Source organism: Hydractinia symbiolongicarpus, chromosome 13, assembly GCF_029227915.1.
Source record: "Hydractinia symbiolongicarpus strain clone_291-10 chromosome 13, HSymV2.1, whole genome shotgun sequence".
In the NCBI taxonomy this organism is placed as follows: domain Eukaryota; kingdom Metazoa; phylum Cnidaria; class Hydrozoa; order Anthoathecata; family Hydractiniidae; genus Hydractinia; species Hydractinia symbiolongicarpus.
In genome coordinates, this window is record NC_079887.1 from 21,993,590 (window position 1) to 22,017,033 (window position 23,444).

Sequence of the window (23,444 nt, forward strand, 5' to 3'; positions counted from 1 at the left end):
CGAGCTTGCGAGGCCGGGAGATATTTTTATTCGTAAAATCCGTAATAGAAACAACACTCCCGTATTCGCTACCGTTAAATCTAAACAAAAATGTCGGAAGCACCTTTACCACCTGGATGGGAAGCAAAATATGACCCTAATTCTGGTAGATAGTAAGTGTGTAAACTCTATTATGTTTTAGAGTAAACTTACGACCCGTGTGTAGCTACAATATGTAGCTCGCTGAAGTGTAGCTATCTAGAATGTTTTTTTACAGGAGCTATTATAGCTAGCTAGTTAAGCAAACTTTTGGCTTTGACTCTGATTAAACCATCTTTAGATAGATGGATATGCATATTTTACATGGCTAGCCTCACTAATATCGAGGGATATACCCTGTCTAGTATTTCCAGGGGGGGGGGGGCATGGCTTAGATGAAGAGTCCTTAGAGTATTTAATGCTCGTTTTGAGCTACGCAGACCCAATTAGGGCCCGTGCTCTACTAGACAGCATTTTCCCTCACATGGCTTGGGTTAACCCGGGGCTATGGTAACATTTACTCGCCCATGTTGAATCAACGTCAAGAAGAATCACTTTCATTACTCTGTATATACCTGGTAATACTTCTTCTCCACCACTTCCCAAAGAAATGAGATTGGACAGACCCTGAACAACTACCCCAAAAACCACAGTTTTCCAGGGCATTCTGGAGCCAGAAAACACAGTATAATTTTTCTTTTTACCAGGAAATTGGAATGGTTAGCTAAGGTTAGAAAAATTTCCGAATTTCCTGCAGTTAGATAACTGACTACAAATTTTAATGGATGATAGCACATTTTGATAGATTAATTTCTTTCTATTTCGATATTTGTCTCCCTTGATTGCGAAAACGACCTGTTTATAATCAGAATGTCCGGATTATGGACGCATGGCCTGATTATGTTTTTTTGCCCTGATTTTGTTGTGGCAACCGAATTATGAATGCTGGTCCGCAGACTGTGATTGGCATTTTCTTCGAACTTTTTTGAATGGAACATTAGATAGATGTGCATATTTTACATGGCTAGCCTCACAAATATCGAGGGATATACCCTGTCTATTATTTCCAGGAGGGGCCATGGCGTAGATGGAGAGTCCTAGAGTATTTAATGCTCATTTTGAGCTACGCAGACACAATTAGAGCCTGCGCTCTACTAGACAACTCCCGGCAACATCCAACAGCCCACACAGTGTGCCATCTTCCCAATTTCCCTCACATGGCTTGGGTTAACCCGGGGCTATGGTAACATTCACTCGTCCATGTTGAATCGCCGTCAAGAGGAATCGAACCCCGGTCTCCCGCACAGAGTACGAGAGCTATAACCACTAATCTACGACGCCACCAAACATTCACAAATTATTGACACAGAATGACAGATTTCGTGCTCTTTTTACCCGGGAAGTTTATTTTATGTTTTAAACACCTTTTATACCAAATATATAACTAATTTTAAAGCTGTGGATTTCGCTTGCAAAAGTGGTTTTGCCATCTGTGTTGTTTTTCTCTCCTATTTATCATGTCGAACATGATAATCAACTTCATCTGTATCAAGTCTGTCCTTATAACCTCTGCCAAATCTTTCTCGATCCGCCTCTGGGCTTTGCCCCAGGAACTATCAAGTCTCTACACTTTCTTACCCAATTATCCTCCTCCATTCTTTCCAAGTGCCCCAGTTAATTCAATCTTCTTATCTGGATAACATCTTTAATTCTACGGAGACTTAGCCTGCTTCTTAGCTCATCTGAACTCTTTCTGTCTCTCAGACTGGCGTTACACATCCACCTAACCATTCTCATATCATTCCTTTCTAAACGATCAAGATCTTCCTGCTTCACTGACCATGTCTCACTACCGTACAACATAACACTTCTTACACAGGCCTCATACAACCTACCTTTTACCTCAATTAACAGGGCTCTGCTAGTCATCAAAGGAAGTAACTCTCTGAACTTTTTCCAAGCAGAACCTATCCTGCAAGTAACACTTCTTCCAACACCCCCTTCACTGCCCAACATATCACCTAAGTAACAGAAGTTCTCAACTATCTCTAACAAGCCACTGTTGTACATCATTAAAGCTGGAAATACTTCATTCTCTATAATCTCACCTTTGCAACGCTTGCATACAAACTGAATGTCAGCTCTTAACCTTCCACTAATACTACTGCACTTCTTATGTACCCAATGCTTGCAAGTCTGACAAAAAATTGAGTTACTACCAACCCCTTTCCTGCAAACTCCACAAGGCCACTTTCCAACTACAAGGTCACACTTGGCTGCAATGCTACTAATCATGACTTTAGACTTTGCTGTGTTTACCTTTAGCCCTTTCTCTTCTAGTCCTTTCTTCCACTTCTCAAACTTTTCAACTAATTCTTCCATCGACTCTGCTATGAGAACCAAATCATCTGCATACAATAACTCCCATGGACAACCTGTTCTGAACTCCATCGACACCGCTTCTAAGACTAGAATAAACAACAAAGAAATAAGTACAGAACCCTGATGTACAAGATTTACACTAAATTCATCACTAAGCGAATCGTTAATTCTGACACGACTTCTAGCATTGCTGTACATTAGACTGTACCATTGTAACTAGCCACTCATCCACACCTAATTTTCTCATAGCCCATCAAATAACTTTACGTGGCACTCTATCAAAAGCTTTCTCTAAATCTACAAAGGCAAAATAGAGATTCTTTCTCTTTCCTAAATACTTTTCCTGAAGCTGTCTGAGTAAAAATATTGCATCTGTAGTGCCACGCCCTGAAACAAAACCAAATTGCATCTTATCTATAACAATTCTTTCTCTAAGTAACTTATCAATCACTCTTTCAATAACTTTCATTACTTGATCAACCAACTTCAAACCTCTATAGTTACCCCTTTCTAATGCATCACCCTTGCCCTTGAAACAATTCACTATTACACTCGACTGCCACTCACTCGGAATAGCACCATCCTTTATAATCTGGTTAGCAAGACTTGTAATAAGCTCAACTCCAATATATCCAGATGCTTTTACCATCTCTGCAACAATACCTGATACTCCTGCAGCCTTGCCAATCTTCAATTTCCTAATAGCCTCCACTACCCATTCTGTCTTGATCTGCATAGCTGGCCCTTCTACAACATCATCATTAGACAAATTATCCTCGTCCCAATCAAACTCCGTGTTAAGCAACCTCTGATAACGATTCTTCCAAGCTACCTATTTCTCCTCCTCTGTGCTAGCCAAAACACCTTCATCATTACATATACACTTCTCACCTACAACATCTTGATTAGTCTTCTTCATTTGCTTTGCTATCTTGAATACCTCATTGCGCTGGTCTTCCCTTCTTAACACATCTGCAAATCTGTTTCTCTCTGCTTCTGATTTTGCCTTATACACTGCTGTACGAGCGCGACGCTTAGGTTCTAAGTAAATATTTTTACTACCACCTGACTTCCACTCTTTCCAAAGTTTCCTCTTTTCCTTTATACACTGGCCAACCTCATTATTCCACCACCAGGTCTATGTCTAGCTGGTCCTTTCGTCCACCCACAGGTATCATCAGAAGCTTCTAGAAGACAATTCTTCAAAGTAGTCCAAGTACTTTCAACATTGTCACTATCACATTGACCATTGTGGGCTAACTGCTGAACTTTTGCACTAAATTGTGCAACAATCTCTTCCTTCTGCTTCCAGACTTTTCGACGGGGCCTGTACTTTCCCTTGGCTTCTTTAACACTCTTCAAGATAATATCACAAACCAGCAACCTATGCTGGGAAACACACTCTTCCCCGATATAACTTTAACGTCCTTCACCACTTTCTTTTCTGACTTTTTAACCAAAAAGTAATCTATCTGTGTCTTACAACCACCTGACTCATATGTTATCAGCCTACTCTGTCTCTTACTGAATGATGTGTTGCAAGCCACCATGTCCGTTGCCATTCCAAACTCAAGCAATCTCTCCCCTTCCTTATTTCTGCTCCCAAATCCATAGCCTCCATGCACACCTCTATAACCTTCAGATGACTTCCCAACATGACCATTAAAGCCGCCGCCCACCATGGCAAGTTCAGTGTCTCCAAATTTTGATGTGACTGCTATTAACTCATCATAAAACTTATCTTTATCTTCCTCACTGAATCCACACTGTGGAGCATAAACTGACAGAAAAGTGACAATCCTATTACCTATCAAAAACTTTATCACTATAATACTACTATAAGAATATCACTATAAGACTATTAACACGCATTACATCTATTACTTTTTCTACCCACTTCTCTGCAACGAATATGCCAACTCCTCCATATCCATCATTATTACCAATCCAAAATAGCTTATACCTTGCCTTCCTACCTTCCACAAATCTCACTGAAGCTCCTCTCCACCTGACTTCCTGAACACAACACATATCAACAGATCTACGTTCTAACATTTCAACTACTTCACCTGCTCTACCTCTCAGAGTACCAACATTTACACTAGCCATCCTCAACCTAGTGTTATCTACCTTGTGATGTGATAGCTGGGTAACGGTCTGACCATGCTCACACCTGACATCTGTCCTACCGACTATTCTTACGGCCATTAATAAAGAGTTTTTGCATTGTTTTACAGCTGGATGCCCTTCCTAGCGCCAACTGTTCGCAGACCAGACTGGGTGTTTTTTAAAGTGACACCATCACTAGGTGTCTTTGATGGAAACAATTCACACCTTGTTATTTTGGAATTGTCTCTGAGATTGTTTCAAAAAAATATTTCACATCATTTCATTTTTTAATTAGCATAGCGTGTGATACGAATTTTGAACGATTTTAAAGTAATGTTTAATTTTTTGAAATCGTTTAAAATTGTATGGAAATTGTTTCACTAATTTGTAAATCATTTCATTATAACTAAAATCGTTTCATAATCGTTTCAAGATTGTTTTAATATATTTATATACTTAAAATCGTTTCACATCATAATTCGTTTCAAAATTGTATCATTATGATAGTTTCAGTATATTTATTTTAGGTCTCTTCAAAGGTGTTTTTTATTAATTTTATAATGGTCTCTCGATAAAGCCTAATGGGCTGTCGCGTAGGTAAATTTCTACATCATTAAAAATCGCGTATATAAAACATTGTTTATACAGATTTGCGTATTTTTTTATTCATTAAAATAAAAAAAAGACAACAATCATCCACACATTTAATTTTAATATTTTTGCAAGTAAAATTGTACCTGGTTTACTTTATAATTATTTTTAATGTGGGAAAGAGAGAATAAAGAGAGAAAAATTGCTGATATATGGTAACAAATTACTCACACATTATTAATAAAAATATATACAAAAATAACATTTTGTTTTACTTGTTCATAATTTAATATGTAATAGTGTTTTTTCAATGTTACGTGTATCAAGCGACTGGTTGAATAAAGTAAATACAAAAATTACTCAATTTTACAAGTTTGTTTTTAATATATACAGTACCACTATCAGAAAGCCTAACATTGTGTATCATGTATCATGCGTGACACCCATGATCTTTGTGCTCATGCGAGACACCATCTATTGTGTCACGATGCATCATGAGTTTCTCAATCATATAAAAAATAAATCATGTTCGTCACGATGCAATTGTTTCACTGAAGTGCTACATATTTTTTAAAGTTTTATTGCTTTAAAACAATTTAAATCATAAGCAATTAAAAAAAATACCGTATATATTCGTTTTTTATAACTGCGCAAAACTATTTTATATAGTATCACATAATTATTCCCAATAGCATTATTATAAATGTTATCTCTACCAATGTGACACGAAGAGCCATTGTTTAATAGTTTTATTAAATAAAAGTTTTGCGTGGAGAACGAGCAGCGATAGAAAGCTTTTTTAGATCACGTTTTGAAATTTTAAGAACGGCTATAGAAAAGCTTTGTTAGATCGCATTTTAATAATGTTCTGTTATTGTTAATTTTTTTTTAAGTTTAATTTTTTAAAAGCTGACTATAAAAAGCTTAAATACCGTTGAAGCTCAAATTATAAAATCACAAAAAAGCTACTGAACGCAAGATATAATAGATATCTCTGTATTCCTTTAACAATTCTTATAATAATTAGTGCAGCCAAAAGTAAAAACAAATCAATTGCATATATAGGCTTCTAAAAAAAGGATTATGTTAACTCTAAGCGCTGCAAAGCCTTTGTTAAATCATTCTCTGACTTCGTATTTTGTATACTTTAAATGAATCATGATTCTCGTCGCGAAACTAATGTAGTTTTCTTGATCCGTTGCGATGAACATGAACATCACGATAGTTTCGCCATCTAATATCTAATATTTTTATAATCATGACTGACACAATAGGATCGTAGATCGTGGATGTTGCACATGATACACGATCACAATGTTAGCTTTCCTGATGGCAGTACTGTAGGTTTTTAATTGGCTCAATGATTTCACAGGTTATGGCAACTTTAAAGCTTCGCAAGGACGTTTTCTTGTCGTTTTAAAATGAAATATTGTAACTTCAAAGCTTCGCAGGGACGTTTTCTTTTCATTTTAGAGGGGAGTCTGGCAACTTTAAAGCTTCGCAGGATTTTTCTCGTCATTTTAGAATCAAATACAGCAACTTTAAAGCTTCACAGGAATGTTTTCTTGTTATTTTAGAATGAATACGGCAACTTTTTGAAGAAAAGTTAACTTTATATTTAACTAGTTTAATTGGTTTTTAATTAGTTCATTCATTTCGAAATTTGTTTCAAAAATGCGTCATGTACCTTTAGCATTGTAGTACATTTGATATTTTTACAATTGCACCCAATCGGTCAAACTTTTTTACGAAGTCGTTTCGAAATCGTTGCAGACCAGTTTTAAAATCGTTTCACTTTTCATAGTATATTATATATAATCGTTTGTGAAAAAAACAATTAATTCATTTCATGATACGATTATGAAAGGATGTAAAAAACATAATGAAACGATTCCCTTACAATGAAAATCATTTCAATTCGTATCACAAATGAACCAATCTCAGAGACAAGTCTTACTAGAGTAAGCTTGCACTTATATATAATGTAAACATGGTTAAAATCATGTCACATACTTAATAACAGTTATCAACACTTTTTTTGCTAGTTTCTTCTTAAATCACCTAACTAAGCAAACCACATGGACAGATCCAAGAACCATATTTTATAATTTACCTACGTCATGTCAACAGCCACAATTTGCTTATCAACAGCCAGCACAATATCAACAACAGACGGCACAACCAACTACAACATATAACCAACAGCCATCTTTTCGTTATCAACAACCCACTTCGGTATGTATATTTTTCAAATAGACCTTATTTCCACATCCATTTGATTCCGCGAATTGTGCATGCAGGATGCATGTTGTTTACATCCAAGTTTGAAGAACGTAGCAACAAAATGTTGACTTTTACAGCTTTTAACTGGCAGTTTCACATAATTGTAGTTAACACAGTTACAAAGAGGGTATTAGTAGTAAGTTAGGTTTAGGTATAGCTAAAACCTAAAACCTACCACTTTTTTAGAATGATATGAATACATTTTTATTTTAGTGTTCCCAAGTAACTTTATAGAACTAAAACTTAATATATGTTCATTTTATTAACGCTCAGTGGCACTCTATATTACTCTGATCCGTGTTATTCTTCCCCCCACCTAAAATAATAAAAAAACTAGAAATTGATTTTCATAAAAAATGTTAGTGTTCTTTTAATGTTTTTTGTGCAGTCTTAAGACAATCTAAATTTAAGTGAAAATCGTTTTACGGACTGTAGTTTAGTTGACAATATTTAAAGTCTTATGCAGCATTTTTTATTAATATTTATAAAGCAGGAGGGTGTTACGACAAACGTATTCTACCTTGTTTTCATTATTTTTCCTGAATGGTATTGTCTGAAAGCCTTGCAGTATTAGATTTTAGATAGCGTAACACACATAATAAGCATAATGAAGGAGGGTGTTACTACAATAATAATCTGTCTAGTTTTACACTTGTGTTAAACTATTTTAGCGAAAGGAGCTAATTTTTGTTATAAATCACGTAAAAATTTGATCTTGTTCAACCACATAACTTTTTTGGTGATTACAAAATTAGTGCATCACCCATTTTAGTTTCATTGTAACAAATTACCATGAACAAAGAATCAACTAAAAGTAGCCCTAACAATGGTGATCCTAAAGTAACGTTATTGATATGACATCATTTATCATCTTCCACATTAAATTGTCACGAGAAAACGTTTTTTTGAAACAAAATTGTTAATTGTTTTCTTCAAAAAGTTTTTCTTGATTTATTATTTTTTTGTTTTCGTGAAAATTAGGGTCGGTTGGGGATCGTAGAACAACTAATTAAGTTGGAGTGGCCTTACACAAAATCCTGAAAATTAATTTTAAAGAATTGATTGAATCGTTTACAGAAAATAATCTCCATGTAATGAAAATATAAAAATATTGTTTTTGACATGACAAGCATTTTGTAGACAAACTTTTACAGAAATGCCTTTCTTTATAGGCGGTACATCAGTAACTTTTTTGTGTTTTTTTAAGCAACAATTTCTACATTGTTTTGTGAAATGATCATTTCAAGACAAAATTTGTTTTTGACCAAGCAAAATCACTGGACAATTTCATTTGACTGAAAAAATACCAAGATGGTAATGGTAACAAAATTTAAGAATTAGGATATCATCCATTTTGTCAAAGTTATATTTTGAAGTTTTAAATTGATAGAGGCTTAAAATGCGACCCAAGGAAGCAAGAACTTTACAAGGAATGTTTAAAGTCCAACATTTCCCACCAAGCCAAATTAATATCCTACTAATACTGAAATTACAAATGTGTGGAATGTGAGTTATAAATACTTCCAAAACTACTCTCACTTGAAAAAAAGATAAACAAGGTAAGGCACCCGCGAGGTCAAATTAACTAGTATTTTAATACCACTGTCAGTAAGCCTGGCTAATGTTATTTTCACAGATGTTGTTTGAAAAATAGGTGCTCTTAATAACTGGAGACACACGATATAATGCCAGCAACATCACCAATTTTTGTAAACAGCTTGAAATTTCGTGTTTGTTTGAAACAAGTTAACCAGCCAACTAGGTAGCTAGCTACTGATATCATGGTATTCAAAGCTAGTTATTATTTAGCTCATTTAACACCAAGAATAGTAAACAAAAGCATTAGAACAGCCCAGTGATGCATGGCTAATCCCATATTTTCACCAATTGTTAATAACAATCTGTATGCCAAATTAATTTCAGACGTTTCAGTAAAACAAAGGCAGTTTTTTCCTCATTGTTCAAATATGGACAAAACCGTCAAACAGTTAATGCTCTGTGGTCGTCAGGCTGCAAAGATGCTACCTTTGCACACACTTAGGCCAGGCAGACAACGTTGAAAAGTTCTCTAGCATGCTTGCACACCGAAATAATCCACATAGTGGCCCACAAAGACTTCAAAATTTGTGGAAAATGGCGATGCTGATGTCGGCAACAATTAGCGCATTTTAAGAATTTGAACTTTACTAAATAACTTAAATTCCACTGTGAATATTGACAAGTTTAAGGTGACGGTATACCTTTATTGTATCAAAATATCGATTTTTTTATTAGCAATTTATACTAATGAAACTACGAACTTTCCAATGGCGAACCTTGAAGGGGAACATTGACTTTATCCAAATTAACTTTTTTTCTGATCGACCTTTCACACCTTAAATTGAATAAGAGTTGAAAGTGAATGTTTTTAACACTTTCATCCTCTTGAGTATAACTTTCAAAAATAAATTTTATTTCCTTTCCAAAAAGAAATGGCCATCTAAAAAAAAACACTTTTAGTGCTAAAAATCTATGCCATCCTGCTCTGTTTCTGCAAGTCACAGAAAAATGTTAAACGACTTAGAAAGTTCTATTTCTATGGTATTTTCAGTCACGTCTTTGCAAATAATAAAATTTAAAAGGACAACATTCTGGATATTCATCGCCTTGGAAGTGTGAAAGTATCACCATCATTATGAGTATGCTTGAAGGGTGTGATATTTTCAAAAATCTTTAAAACACTTTTTTGTAGTGTTTTTTTTTGTATACCAACTATTACATTTCAAATATCCTTTACAAAACTACAGAAGATCTACAAGGGAGAGTGCGACTGTGCTGAAGCCAACATGCTTATCTAAAAGTGTTTTTTTTTTCAATACATCAGCGATTCTCTAGATATTACATCTTAAACACAGAAGTTTAAGTTAAAAAAATGGCTTTTTTAGAAAAAGCAAAACTTTGTGGAAAATAATTAAAAAATCGTTTTTACATACATTATGACGATTCTAAAGAACATCGAATGAGATTTGAAAATGAAGTAGTTTTGTAAATGAAGTCACTTTTTTGAAGGCAGGGTGTGTTTCAAAAATGTCTCTGTACTTTTCACGAGTTAAAAAGTTTTAAATTATTTTTATACATTTAATAGGTGTTTAAAAATGCTTTTCGATCATGTATGAGTGAATAAACTTTGATTAACTGTCACGATTTAAAAACCCATGCTAAAAAGGTATACCGTCACCTTAAAATGTGGAATCTAACATAGAAATAACCTACGCAAATGCTTGTGGTGGCTGTAGCTGCCCTGTCTCAATATATTTCGACCAAGATTGTAGTTTTTTTACGTAATGTGTTTATATGCATAAAATATTCAAACTATTTATTACAAATAAAGCACTTAACACGATAAAACATGAAACGCACACTTGTGTTATTTTTGATGTTTAATTTGTCAACTTTTATTTTTGAATTAAGCATGTTTAAGGTCGCTTATTTTTATATTGATACCCTTGTCCTGAGATCTGGGGTACAACAACGAATAAATACGGTCACAAGCTATATATTTTAAAAATAGGTTGACAATTACGTCGGTAATGTTGAGAGTCGACGCAGATTTACAAAGGCTGTAAACCAGTTTGCTCACATAAAGAGAAGTTATGTGTTTTAGGTAATAAACTAACATAAAAAAAGGTTAAAATTTCTCAACAACTCTTAAAAGTAATATTAACAGTGAAACCAATGAGCTTAATAATAATAATAGTAATAAAGTATTTAAAAAGAAAATCACAAAAAATTATTGTTAGTGAATTGTTACCACTAGGGGCCACTGAAACGAAGAGAAAAAACAAAAAAATGATAAACATTGGACTGGCTGAGCACAATCAAACATAGTAACCTATTTTTTGCTAATGACTACTAGCTGTATAAATATGGCAATTAAAAAAGTATGAATACATATTTTGGCACCTTTTTTTTTAGGATACTGTTACACATGGAAATGGAGAAGCCGAAACTGAACTTTTTGATGAGAGTGTGTATAGACCAAGCAAAAATGAACAAGACAAATGTAAAGAAATTCGTTAAAAACAATTACAATATGTATGCAATGATTTGAAATGTTAGTCTACAAATATTTTTCAAAGTTATCTTTTTCTTTTCAGTACTGAAAAAGCTTCGTGATGAATTTGATTTGGTGGGGGTGACAAGTGAGCTTCTCATAGAAACATTAGAAGCAGTAAGTTGTCTGGGTATTTTTAACTTTCCATTCTTTATCATCTCTTAAATCAGAAAAACTAAATCGGCAAGGCAAATCGTTGGCTTCGATTAATATTTCTGGAATATTTTGGGATTTAATTAGCTGTTGGAGTAGAAATGAACTTCATTATCCATGCACTTTTTTTAGGTAAATTTTAAGGAAGACATGGCAGTTGAAATGATGAAAGGAATGGGTTTTAGTACGTATATTGTATATGTATGTTAGCACATACATGTCCATGTATAACATAACATTGTTAGTAGAGCGCATTTTTCAAATTAGCAAACGTTTGAAAGCAGTATTTCGAATCAGTCAATTTAACATCAAAACATATAGGGATCCTAGGTTTATACACCAAAAAAGTTTAGGTTAGAAACTTTCGCAGTTGTAAATTTTACCTAATTTGGGAAATGTTAGTTTAACATGTTGATACTAATTTTTGTGCAGCGAAGAGAAATCTATTTTATACTTATTGTTTTTTACGGAACCTTAAATTTATAAATAACAAGAAAAAAAGCAGTAAAGTTCATGTTTTAGACAAAACAAGATTTGTTCTTTTATGTAAACTGTAGAATTATCCTAAAAAATTTTGTGTACTAACTTTTTCGCAGAACGTTTTCCAATACTTTACTAAATTTGGTGCAATTTTGTGCACATGCGCGTTACTATAAAAATTTCTGCTAATGTAAAATGTTTACACTATTTCTTTGTTGTAAAAGTGTTGGTTGCTGACTACAAAATGTCTAATTATGCAATATAACATTCATACAGAAAAAAAAGGTGAAGCTTCCACAAGTGCCGAACCAGACTCAACATCTAGATGGGAAGTTGGTACGAGTACCAGTTCCTCTAGACCTCGCGGTGACGACAAAAAAAAGGCAGCTGCGGCCAAAAAAGAAAAGACAGCTGCAGCCAAAAACAGGAAGAAGCGCCCAAAAAAATCCCCTTCCAAACCTATCTGGGAAAACACTGAAACAACTATTTCGGACATGTATGTTGTTTTTATTATTATTGTTGTTGTTGTTGTTGTTGTTGTTGTTTCTCCTTTACGAAATAACATAACATTTTTATTGAGTGATAATTTTATATCTTATAGTGTGGCAGGGTTTGATGACATCAATTTTGATGACTTAGACAAAAATTTCAATTCTGCATCTGCAAAAGGATCAGGTAATTATGGTATTGTTTTTCCATTATAAAAAATAATCAAAACATAGTAATCGTTTAGTCAAAATAATCTCTAAAAATTGAAGTGCGCATTTCTCTAAAAATTTCGTTTACCAACGTTTTTAATATTTTATATGTTATTGTTACCTTACATTTTTTAAGGAGTTGGGTTTTTTTCATCACTTTCTGCTTTACATCATTTTCCACACTAGCATGTATTGAACCAGGTGTGTTATTTAATCTTTTAATCTCATCTAGACTGTGTTAAAGTAAACTTCTCTGTATCAAGTCCGTACTTTCTACCGCTGAATTTTGTTTCTCAGTAACTGTCAAGTCTAATGCTTCTTTACCCAATTATCCCTTTCTATTCTATCAAGTGTTAGAGCACCAAAACGACCTTCTTATTTAAAAAACGTCTTCAACGCTGCAAATACTTAACCTGCTACTTAGCTTGTTTGCACTTGTTTTGACTTCAAACTGGTGTTACACAACTATTCTCATATCATTCATCATGGTCAAGATGATCATCTTTCTTCACTGTTTATTTCTTCCAGCATATGATAATGTTATACTTCTTACACGCACTTTAATTCCATTGCCAAGACTCTGCTGGTCAACAAAACTCTAACTTTGTCCAAGCATAACCTATCATATAAGTATAGCATTTCTTCTAACACCGCCTTTCACTATCCAACATATCACCTAAGTAACAGAAGTTCTCAACTATCTTAAGCAAGCCACTGTTGTACATCATTAAAGTTAGAAATACTTTGTTGTCTTTAATCTCACTTTTGCAACGCTTGCATACAAACGGAAAGTTAACCTTTTTGCAATATCACTGCAGTTCTTATGTATCCAATGTTTAAAAGTTTGAAAAAAAATGAGTTCTAACCAACAACTCCTCGCCTGCAAGGTCCACAAGGTCACTTTTCAACTACAAGGTCGCTTTCCAACTACAAGGTCGCAATCCAAATACAAGATCACGTTTACCAATACTACTAATCATGCTTTTAAACTTTCTCAACCCTTTCCCCTGTGTGTCCTTTCTTCCACTTTTCTACATTATTATGATGACCGACCTAATACTGCTCTTTCTACTCTTGTTAAATGAAGTTGATAGCAAACCTGCTTACGTTTAAAAACCGAATTTACGGAATGTATATGGATTGAAATTACTATCAACAACGCATTGAATGTTCTCTCAGTGAATATTTGAGAGCACTGAATACTTCAGATTATTTGTCGAAAGACTTTAATAACATCAAATGTGGCGAAAGCAAGAAAGAAAGAAGAAATACTCACAGGTGACTTTAATGTCAACTATAGAAAGTGCAATAAGAATTAGAATTGTATACGGTTTAAAACAACGTATTAAACAACTAACTCTACTCGTGCTACAGAAACCTTGGAGACACTTATTAATTTCATTGCGAGTAACAATGACAAATCAATCTCACATACTTATGTAAAAAGCTGTACATATCTAAATAGTTGAATTTTCAGAAACCAAAAAACTGTTAACTGATTACCGGTTTGGTTATGGATGTAACAGATTTTGTTTTTTTATTTTTTTCTTCTCTCTGCGAGAAAAGTTAAAAGGATTTCAACCTTTAGTTTGGATCACAATTGCTCGTTCCAATCTATTTTTGTGTGGAAATCCACTTTAGCACTTACCTTGGACACGTGCTTGACAAAAGTTTGACTCTGAGAGATGAGTTTGATGCATCGTACAAAAAGGTACAGAACGCATCCATTTGATGGTGCAACTTTGATCTTATTTCAGCCATGTTGAAGCTAGGCAAATTTCCGTATCTACAATTCTTTCAAAACTGACGTATGCATACATAGTGAACCAGCATCTTATGACAACACAGTCGTCCATATTGAGATTATTAGAACAATGTGCATAGGAGATTCTCAGAATACATCATCAAGAAGAAAACAATCATGTGTGTAAGAAAGTGCATGGATGGTTAGTGCGTGGCGTTTGTTCAAACTTTTTCTGTTATTTGGAGAGTCAGGATGACACAATGAATCTAAGGATTAACCAGAAGTTAATAAAATTTCCACAATGTAAGCTAGAGTTTGGAAAAAAGTATTTGTATTATATGGGACACATATCGAAGATGTCGACATGTCGACTCCGCTATAAGGACCTGTAAAACTGATTTTTTTTGTGTTTTTTATTGTTATTATTGTTATTATTTTTTTTTATTATTGGTATTTATTTTTTTCGATTCTGCCCCTATTTGGGTCAGCATTTTCATCTTCTCTAGTGTTTAATGCGTCGTTGAATGTGCCAAAGTTTGACCAGTGCGGTAGCATCATATGACTTTTCATATTACACTTTTTATGATCGTGTTTCTTTCGTAAAGATGTCTGAATTACTGCATGTCATGAAAAGCCAATATAGTGGGAAGTTTTTTTGAAGCATAGTTTTGTCGTTTCATACGTATGTAGTAATAGAGTTTGTTGTTTTGTTTTAGATACCTTCTTAAAGAGTATGCAGTCTGAAAGACCCAGCGTTGTCATCAGTCAATCTGCATCTACTGCAGCCTCGTTTGCGAAGTATGTATTTTTTTATAAACGTAACATAAGTAAGCATTTAAGCTTAAATAGGATATGTTTTAACTATAATACCCAGCCTTGATAAATCCTAAGATTATTTTGTAACTTAAAAAGACTATTTTATCCGATCTATATAGCTTGTAAGGCAACGTCTATGTTGTTAATTTATTTTTCCAATAAGGATAACGTAAGCATACGCTAGCCTGATTGTGTTCTAATTTGGAGAATATATAAAAAACAGATAATTTGCATGGAAACCAACTACTGTATTGACATATATTTCTGCTTACTTCAATTCAAGCCTTAAAAAATAAGGAAACAAGAATGTAATTTTTTGAGAATTATGCACCTCATACATTGTTTTTATTTCTTACAGGTTGCTGTCGGGTTCAGCAATGCCAACTTCAACGTTTGTTTTTATTTCTTTTTTTACATGCCTTTGACTATCCCCATTCTTCTCGACTGTTTGTTGCGCATTGAGTTAAAACCACTATGGTTTGATGAAAAAACTACATGTCATAGATTTTGCTCAAAAGAGAATCTAAGTAGAGAATTGATGGTTTCATTTGAGATAACTATTCAGTTTTGAATAAGACTTTACAAACCATGCAGAAACTACCCTGCAATGTTTATATTGTTACTCATAGCAAAAGCTTCATATTACGGGAGATATCCAACACTCTAGTTGATAGAACATAGGAAAGGTTTATTTTTCTAATAGTTCCACATACAGCTCTACGAAGTCTTCAATCATTTCATCGAGTAGCTATGAATTGACCAAGAAATTAAAAGCGACTGGTTGCGATAGGAGTTTGACAGTTGGTAGTAACGCCACATTATTGAGGTATATTTTTGAATGCTATCGAGCTTGTTTGTTTTTTTGCTGCTTTAGACAATGTATATATAGACGACTGTTCTTCTTTATGAGATGCGTGGATAAATTAGAAAATTCTCACTGAAATGGTAGTGATATTCTCTGCAATTATTTACTATTGTTTCTCCTTTCTTATAAACCAGATTGTTTCTTCTACAATCTTCGCCTGCTGACACCACATCTAGAAAGTTTTTGTTCGACTTACTGTAATTTCAGTTTTGATCAAATTTCATTTTTCTGCAAAGTTTCATCTTTTTTTCACTATAAACATCATTTACCATATTTTGTTTGTATTTAGTACGCAAAAGACACTCCACCGAGGCGCGAACGCCAGTCTGTCCTTAGGTCCTAACAGTCATCTAGCAAAAGGACGTTCCACCAAAACATCCGGTTCACAAGTCAAAGCCAAAGGTAGATTTTTGTATGTTATCCTATGGTTGTAAATAAAATATTTTAACATCTAAGCTATAGTCTCGAGGTATAAAAGATTTAAAGTATAGGAGATCATTCTTGTCTTGTAGTGGGTTGAGGAAAAAAAGGTGGACTGCACACTTCAAAATTTTCGTGTTGTGTGGTGCCTTTGTTAATGAGGATCATTTTACCGACTAAATCACCGACTAAGTACCCCCAGACGCTTATTTAATTTTCGAACTATTACACTGGGTGCGTATTCTCAGTGGGCACTTATTTGGTCACTGGACGCATATAAAATATTTTGAGAATTGAGGTAATGAAAATGATAGATAATAATTAAATTATAATAACGATAATAACAAAAAAATAATGATAAATCAAAATAAGTTCAAATATAAGTGCATTATGTCCAACTGTGCTTCATCCACACCTTTTCCAACAACTTTTGAATAAACAAAACCGTCATGTCCAACTGTGCTTCTTCCTCACCCCACCAACAAATTTTGAATAAACAAAACCATCATGTCCAACTGTGCTTCTTCCTCACCTCACCAACAAATTTTGAATAACAAAACATATATGAAACACTAAAATTATACAAAAAAGCTAGTGTTTTTGGTGACGTTTTCTGAATAAGCGGTTAGTTTGGTGGGTGCAAGCCTAATCGCTAATTTATGAGGTGTTTAACTTTTTTATGCTGTTTTCTAGTACATGTAATATAGCGCTCATTGAAGTTTCACCTTAATCAAAAATCACCTTTTTATAGCGAATTTCATCAATTTCGGTGTTATTTTGCAATGTTTGTAAAATGCTAAACAATTGACTTCCCCACATACAAAGAATTTTTATCATCGAAAATTTGGAAACTTCAGAAAATCAATTTTTAACTTCCCAAAAAGATTGAGATGGCTTCGTAGCGAAACGCGTTATATCTGTTAGCTTTTTAGCTAAGCTAAACTTAATTTAGCGTCTTTAAAATTTCCAAGATTTAAAAAGTAACATAACACAATGAACGGGAATGTATTTTTGCTTATTGTAGCTTCTTAAAATTAACACAGCATATTAATTGTCCCATATAAAGATGTTCACCCCCCCCCCCTTCCCCCTTTCCACAAGTTCCTTATGTCCACTAAATACATGTCTGATTGACACTTTTTTTAACTATGTATTTCCATATATCTCTACGTAGGAGCTGATCCAAGGTTAGCTGCTGGAAGAAACCAATCATTAGTACATGGTCCTCAACGAGCAGCGTAATATGCACTGTGTTAACAGAAATGTGATGTGTTTACACTTAAAGAGCAGTGTACCGATGTTAGTGATGTAACAACTACAAATAACTATTATACTTGCATCGATGCTTCTATTTTGCCTCTTTTGATATTTATTTTTTATTTATCAAGTAATAATTTAGTAAATTTAAATGTTTAGCATTTAATCTTCCAGAATATACCTTAATAGCTGTTAAGCCCATATTTGTTAGTGTAAATTCGCCATTTTTGAAATGAAATCATTGGCTCATTTAAAAAAACAGTTAAAGACAATTTAAAATTTTTTACGGCATATGAAGGAAAATACACTAATGAAGAAAAATGACGTTTATTGTAGATTAATTGTGGACTGCGTCTGGATTCTTCATCTTTACATCAGAAGTCAATTTTCTTAGTCCCGAAGTCAGTTTTCTTGAATTTAATATCTTGCCATTCCCTATTAAACATTTAGGAAACACCTAGAACAAAAGTCTGAGTTTAATCAAAACTGTTTTTTTATGTCTTATATAACTTGTACGAAATTTGCTTACAAATCATACAGATTTTTTTTCTGATAAAAAAATACTTGTACTCTTCATTTTTAGATTTGTTTTCTTATATATATATATATGTATGTTGTATATACCAAAAAGGTAGTTTCGATTTAAAACCTCGTTTACTGTGCTTTTTTTTTCTTTATAATAAATAACATAACAAGTGAGGTAAATGTATTCATATTACAATGAGAGATGGTAACTGGTGAGAAAATGTCTTCTTTGTTGTTTAAAAATTTATTCTTTTGACCAAGAACAACCTATGGAAAATGACTTTCGCAAGAAGAATTTTGTGATATTTTTCCATTTCTTCATTTCGTGAAAACAAATTCGAGAGTCTGGTGTTAAATGTTTTTCGCAGGAATAAATTTTGAATTATGCAGAAAATTTCAAAAAAAAAAACAGCAACTTATAATTTAGTATGATCACAATATATCAGCAACAATACATCTGTATTTTTTGTAAACAATATCTTATAAGCAACTTGAGGCTGTAGTTTTTTTCAAAACTGACGTATAAAGAAAGAGATGCGACAAAAATTTTGTTTCAAATTTCAACGAAATAGGCTAACTGAGCAGCCAACTTTGTCTTTGGAAGTAGACACCAACAAGCAACACGTAAACATCATTCGAGCTTGTATAATCTATACTATTCTTATTCTATACTATAATACCCTTATACGTCTGTCTGTCTGTCACGCGAAATGGTAACCGGAGTAGTAAGATACGAAATGTGGTAAATAAAGGACGGAGGAACCCGGGATTTCTCCATGAGCCAACAATATACAGGTATATTTTGCGAGAATGTTTTTTGAAAATCGCGAAATTCTGCAAACTGTACTTCGCAACCGTTACATTTTTTTTCCTTTTCCTGTCGCTAAACTTTAAAAAATTAAAATCATGCATTAAACAAAACAAAAAACACAGGAAATTAAAGGTTGTTATAGCGGTCATTCTTTTATCGCGGAAACAACATCTGGCAACAGACACTTATCTCAGGAACGGAATTTAGGAGAAGCCTCTGTGGCGAACACCTTTATAGCGCACACTTTTTCTTTGCTTAGCTTTTTCAGCACGATAATATCTCAGGCAGTTGTGTCTAGTTCAGCGATTGCTGTGTCTTCAAGGCTCTCGCAACAAATGTTGGCGACCTTTGTTGGCCCAAATGTTGTTCTGATTTGCGGCCGCCTCTTTATTGCCCAAGAAAAAAAAATAAAAGAGAGGAAAGGATACAAATTTCAGTTAATGCAAATGTCCTAGGGACTAAGGAAAAAAAATAAGGAAAATAGTTCGACTTACGAATGTTCCAGTTCAGCGAAGCTCCCGTTAAGACGACAATAGGCATGCAAGTCCCTTGTAAATTGAATTTTCCTGGACAGACAACGTTATCTATCCTGAACTCGTAAACTTAGGAAATATTTGACCAATTTTTTCAATACTTCTCCAATTTCAGTTACCTCCCGGTAATCCGAACACCAGATAACTCGAACTTTCGTTATCTCATTCTCTTAGGTCCCTTTAACTTTCGTCAATACTTCCTTATAAAAAACTCCGTTTAAATCGAACCTCGGATAATTCATTGATTAACTTATCTCATTTTTTGTTCCTCCTCCTGAGCCTAATTCCCTTGGTTAACTCTAACTTTTTTATGAAAAAAGGAAATCAAAGACTAGATAAATGCTGACATTTTAACTTTTCTTTTAGTTTTTATTAATTCTTGATGTAAGCTAATCGCTAATCTTGTTCTAAAAGGTAGTTTTTTATATATTTTTTATATTACAAAGTATTACTTTCTGATTAATCCACGCGTTATTAATTTAAAGTACTGAAAGGTTTTGAGATCTTATGTCATTAACAATGTGAGTTCCTATGTTTTATGTCGACGATATTCAGAGAGAAATCTCCTAATGCTTGTGTTTAGGCTTATGCTTGTTACAACAGTGGGAACCAGGCTTAAGCTCAACTATCAAAAAACGCAGGCCGTTGAGAAGCAAATAGTCCTGGAGACAAATAGGTTCGCAAGCGTCGTTATGCAAAATATCCACCATGTCGTCAAAGGGGCCACGGAAAAGGCTGCACGGACTAATCCCAGGGGCGCGTAATGGCGTATAAATCAAAATGGCAAATCAAACTTACCTGGTTTAGTAGGGAAGGAAGGAAAGTCGGACTTTATTGTGATCGAGTTATAACTGGTTTTGTTCCTGTAATGGTGTTTTTGGAATTTTGCCTTAATGGATCACTTTCTTAGCGGGTCACTAGCTATAAAAGTCTTTAGCTAGCCACTAGACTAGCTTCTGTGTCTAGCTAGCTATGTGCATAATAGATAATAGATAAGTGTGCATATTTTACATTACCCTGTCTGTTATTTGAAGGAGTCATGGCTTAGATTAGGAGTCCTAGAGTATTTCATGCTAATTTCAAGCTACGCACACTGGGGTCTGCGCTACCAACTCCTCTGCCTGCACAAGATATACATTCAAAAGCCCCCACAGTGTGTGTGACATCTCTGCAATTTTACTCACATGACCTGATCTATCTATCTATCATCTAACCCAAGGCTATACTCGCCCGGAACATTCTCGAAATGCAATACCTTGTAACATAAACATGGCGGACGACAGTTAAAAAAATGTGTTTGAAGAGAAAGGAGTTAATAAAGTTTATATATAAGTTATTTATCAAGTAAATCTTATCAAAAATCATAAAAAACAGCTCTTTTAAGAACTTCACTACCACACAGTTCATTTTAATTTTTATACTTTTTTAAATAATTATTTGAGAGTCATTTGTGGTGAATCTTTTTTTTTCTGGCATTGTTCGGGACCATGCAGTTTTTTTCGGTCAAATACCTGAGTTTTTCAAAACTCCGAACTCGCTGGAAAACGCCCGCACTTTTTACCACATAAGCGGCTTATCAGCACCCTTGTCATACGCCGTAAAAGGTGTGGGCGTTTTCAGGCGATTTCGGTGTTTTAAAGAAAAAATCAAAAAAGAAAAGAAAAACAGACACTAATGATTCATAAAACTATAACAATTAAAATAAACTTACTATGTCATAGCGACGTTCTTAAAAGAACTGTTTTTGATATAGTTGATAATAAGATTTACTTGATATAAATTATATATGTGACTGTCCAGAGGAATTTGATAACAAACAAATTAGCTTTAAATTTTAACGTTATATCGCTATGAAGAACAAAAGAAATAACGCTAATTAACGCTAGAAAAAGCCAACTTTAAAGTTATACACGTTATTTTTTTATATAAGAAACATCTATATAAGAAACATGAGGGTGAGATTAGATTAAGAAACAGTTAAGAAACAAGGCTAGGCTGAAAGTCTTAAACAAGATTTTAAAAATGCAAGGTATACTAAGCCATTAACAATCGAACTAATTACAGAAACAACAAACACTGCAATGACCTCAATATATATAAATGTTTTCAAATTTTATGTGTATATAATCTTTTAACAACCTCAATAAATAAAAGAATTAGCTTGTTTCTAAAGCGAAGGGCTGCTGCTTCGCATTTTATATCGTAGTATATACTGTACCCCTGTAAGGAAAAAGAAGAAAAACACGTGTAAGAACTATAAAAATTAAATAGTTTAGAAACCTTTGAAGCTTAAAATGGGAAAAATTAAGAAACGCGCAGGCTAAAGTCAAGCAGTGTGTTGCTTTATATAAAAAACGTGTAGCTTAACATGAGATAACACTATAGCGTTAATTATCATTGCAAAATAGCGCTAATGTTGGCTAATAACGTTAAAAGCAATTATTGTACATGCGCTAAAAACAAATTTTTCCAGCACACAAAAAATCAAAATGGCGTAATCATGCTTTTTAACGTTGATAGTGTTATTTTAGCTAATTTTTATTATTATCTTATCGTTATTATCATTACAACAAAATTATACCAGCGTTATTAATGTTATAGCATTAAATGTTAGTGCTAAAGCGTTAATATTAGCGCTTTAAACGCTAATTAAGGCTAAATGTTTTTATCAAATTTCCCTGGACAGTCACATATGAACTTTATTAACTCCTTTATCTTCATGCGCCTTCTTCTAACTATGGTCCGCATAGTATTGCACTTCAGGAATGTTCCGGCTGAGTTCGGGAAAGTGCAGGCGGTTTCGGCAAAAAAGGCCAATTTGATTCAAAAAGTCGCCTGAACTCGACCTTTTATATGCAGGTGTTCGCCCCTTATCAGCACCCTCTTACAAGCTCATTGTTCTTATTTAAATGTTGTAAGGAAAAAGGAAGGTGCTATTTATAGAATAAACGATATAAAAAAAAGCATTTTTCAGAAATCTTTCACTGACTGCTCCACATTGAAAAAAGTAATTATACATGATGATTTTGAGTGGTCAAGAGTTGTTTGAAAGTAGTTAAAAAAGGGAAAGAAAAAAAGAATTGTATTTTTCACATTTAATTGTAACATTTGTAGATTGTGACAAGAACTGCCTGTTGAAGGTGAATTTGCTTACAACTGGGCTTTTTATAAAAAATAGATATATGTTTGCAGCATGTGGTCTCAGATCATGTAATTAGGATGTGCGGTTAGAATATACACAACAAACAAAATGTGCAATACGTTATTTTTTCACCAAGGTTTCAGACAAAGTTTAATGTTGCTTAGGCAAAGTAGTTCGGAAATATTCCTATTGACAATTTTTATTTCCGAACTGTGAAAGTTTGTAACAACCACAATAAACTATTTTTTTGGGAAAAAGTGAACTGGAAATTTTAATTCAATTTTTGCTTCATAGACTTTCAATTGTTTAATTTTATTCACAGAGGGATTCATTTTCGTTTTCAAAATCGATCATGACGAACATGATAGAGAAAAAATGATTTTAAGAACTTTTTTATGGTACTGTACTTAAATTGAGGTTCAGTGACAGGTAAAAGGCTTCCAAATAAATTTTTTGTATTATATATTATAATGCATTGTTGTTGATGTCATTGAAATGCTTAACGGAATTATCTAACATTATAG

General features: G+C 33.7%; 1 protein-coding gene across 1 annotated transcript; it reads left to right on the forward strand.

Moving 5' to 3' along the window:
• LOC130624065 (uncharacterized) lies at window positions 1–18,655 on the forward strand. Its single transcript, XM_057439635.1, has 12 exons — window positions 1–152; window positions 7,146–7,335; window positions 11,338–11,425; window positions 11,520–11,593; window positions 11,762–11,813; window positions 12,386–12,605; window positions 12,711–12,784; window positions 15,268–15,349; window positions 15,726–15,758; window positions 16,071–16,193; window positions 16,522–16,634; window positions 17,827–18,655. Exons 1-12 carry the CDS (start codon window positions 91–93, stop codon window positions 17,892–17,894), a joined length of 1,179 nt encoding a protein of 392 aa, XP_057295618.1. The 5' UTR covers window positions 1–90; the 3' UTR covers window positions 17,895–18,655.
• The last annotated feature ends 4,789 nt before the right edge of the window (window positions 18,656–23,444 follow it).

Excerpts from the sequence above, each read along its gene's own strand:
- LOC130624065 (XM_057439635.1), top strand. The coding sequence starts at position 91 with ATGTCGGAAGCACCTTTACCACCTGGATGGGAAGCAAAATATGACCCT. Across the intron at positions 7,336-11,337 it reads GTTATCAACAACCCACTTCG|GATACTGTTACACATGGAAA; the intron begins GTATGTATATTT and ends CTTTTTTTTTAG. Across the intron at positions 11,426-11,519 it reads CAAAAATGAACAAGACAAAT|TACTGAAAAAGCTTCGTGAT; the intron begins GTAAAGAAATTC and ends TTTTCTTTTCAG.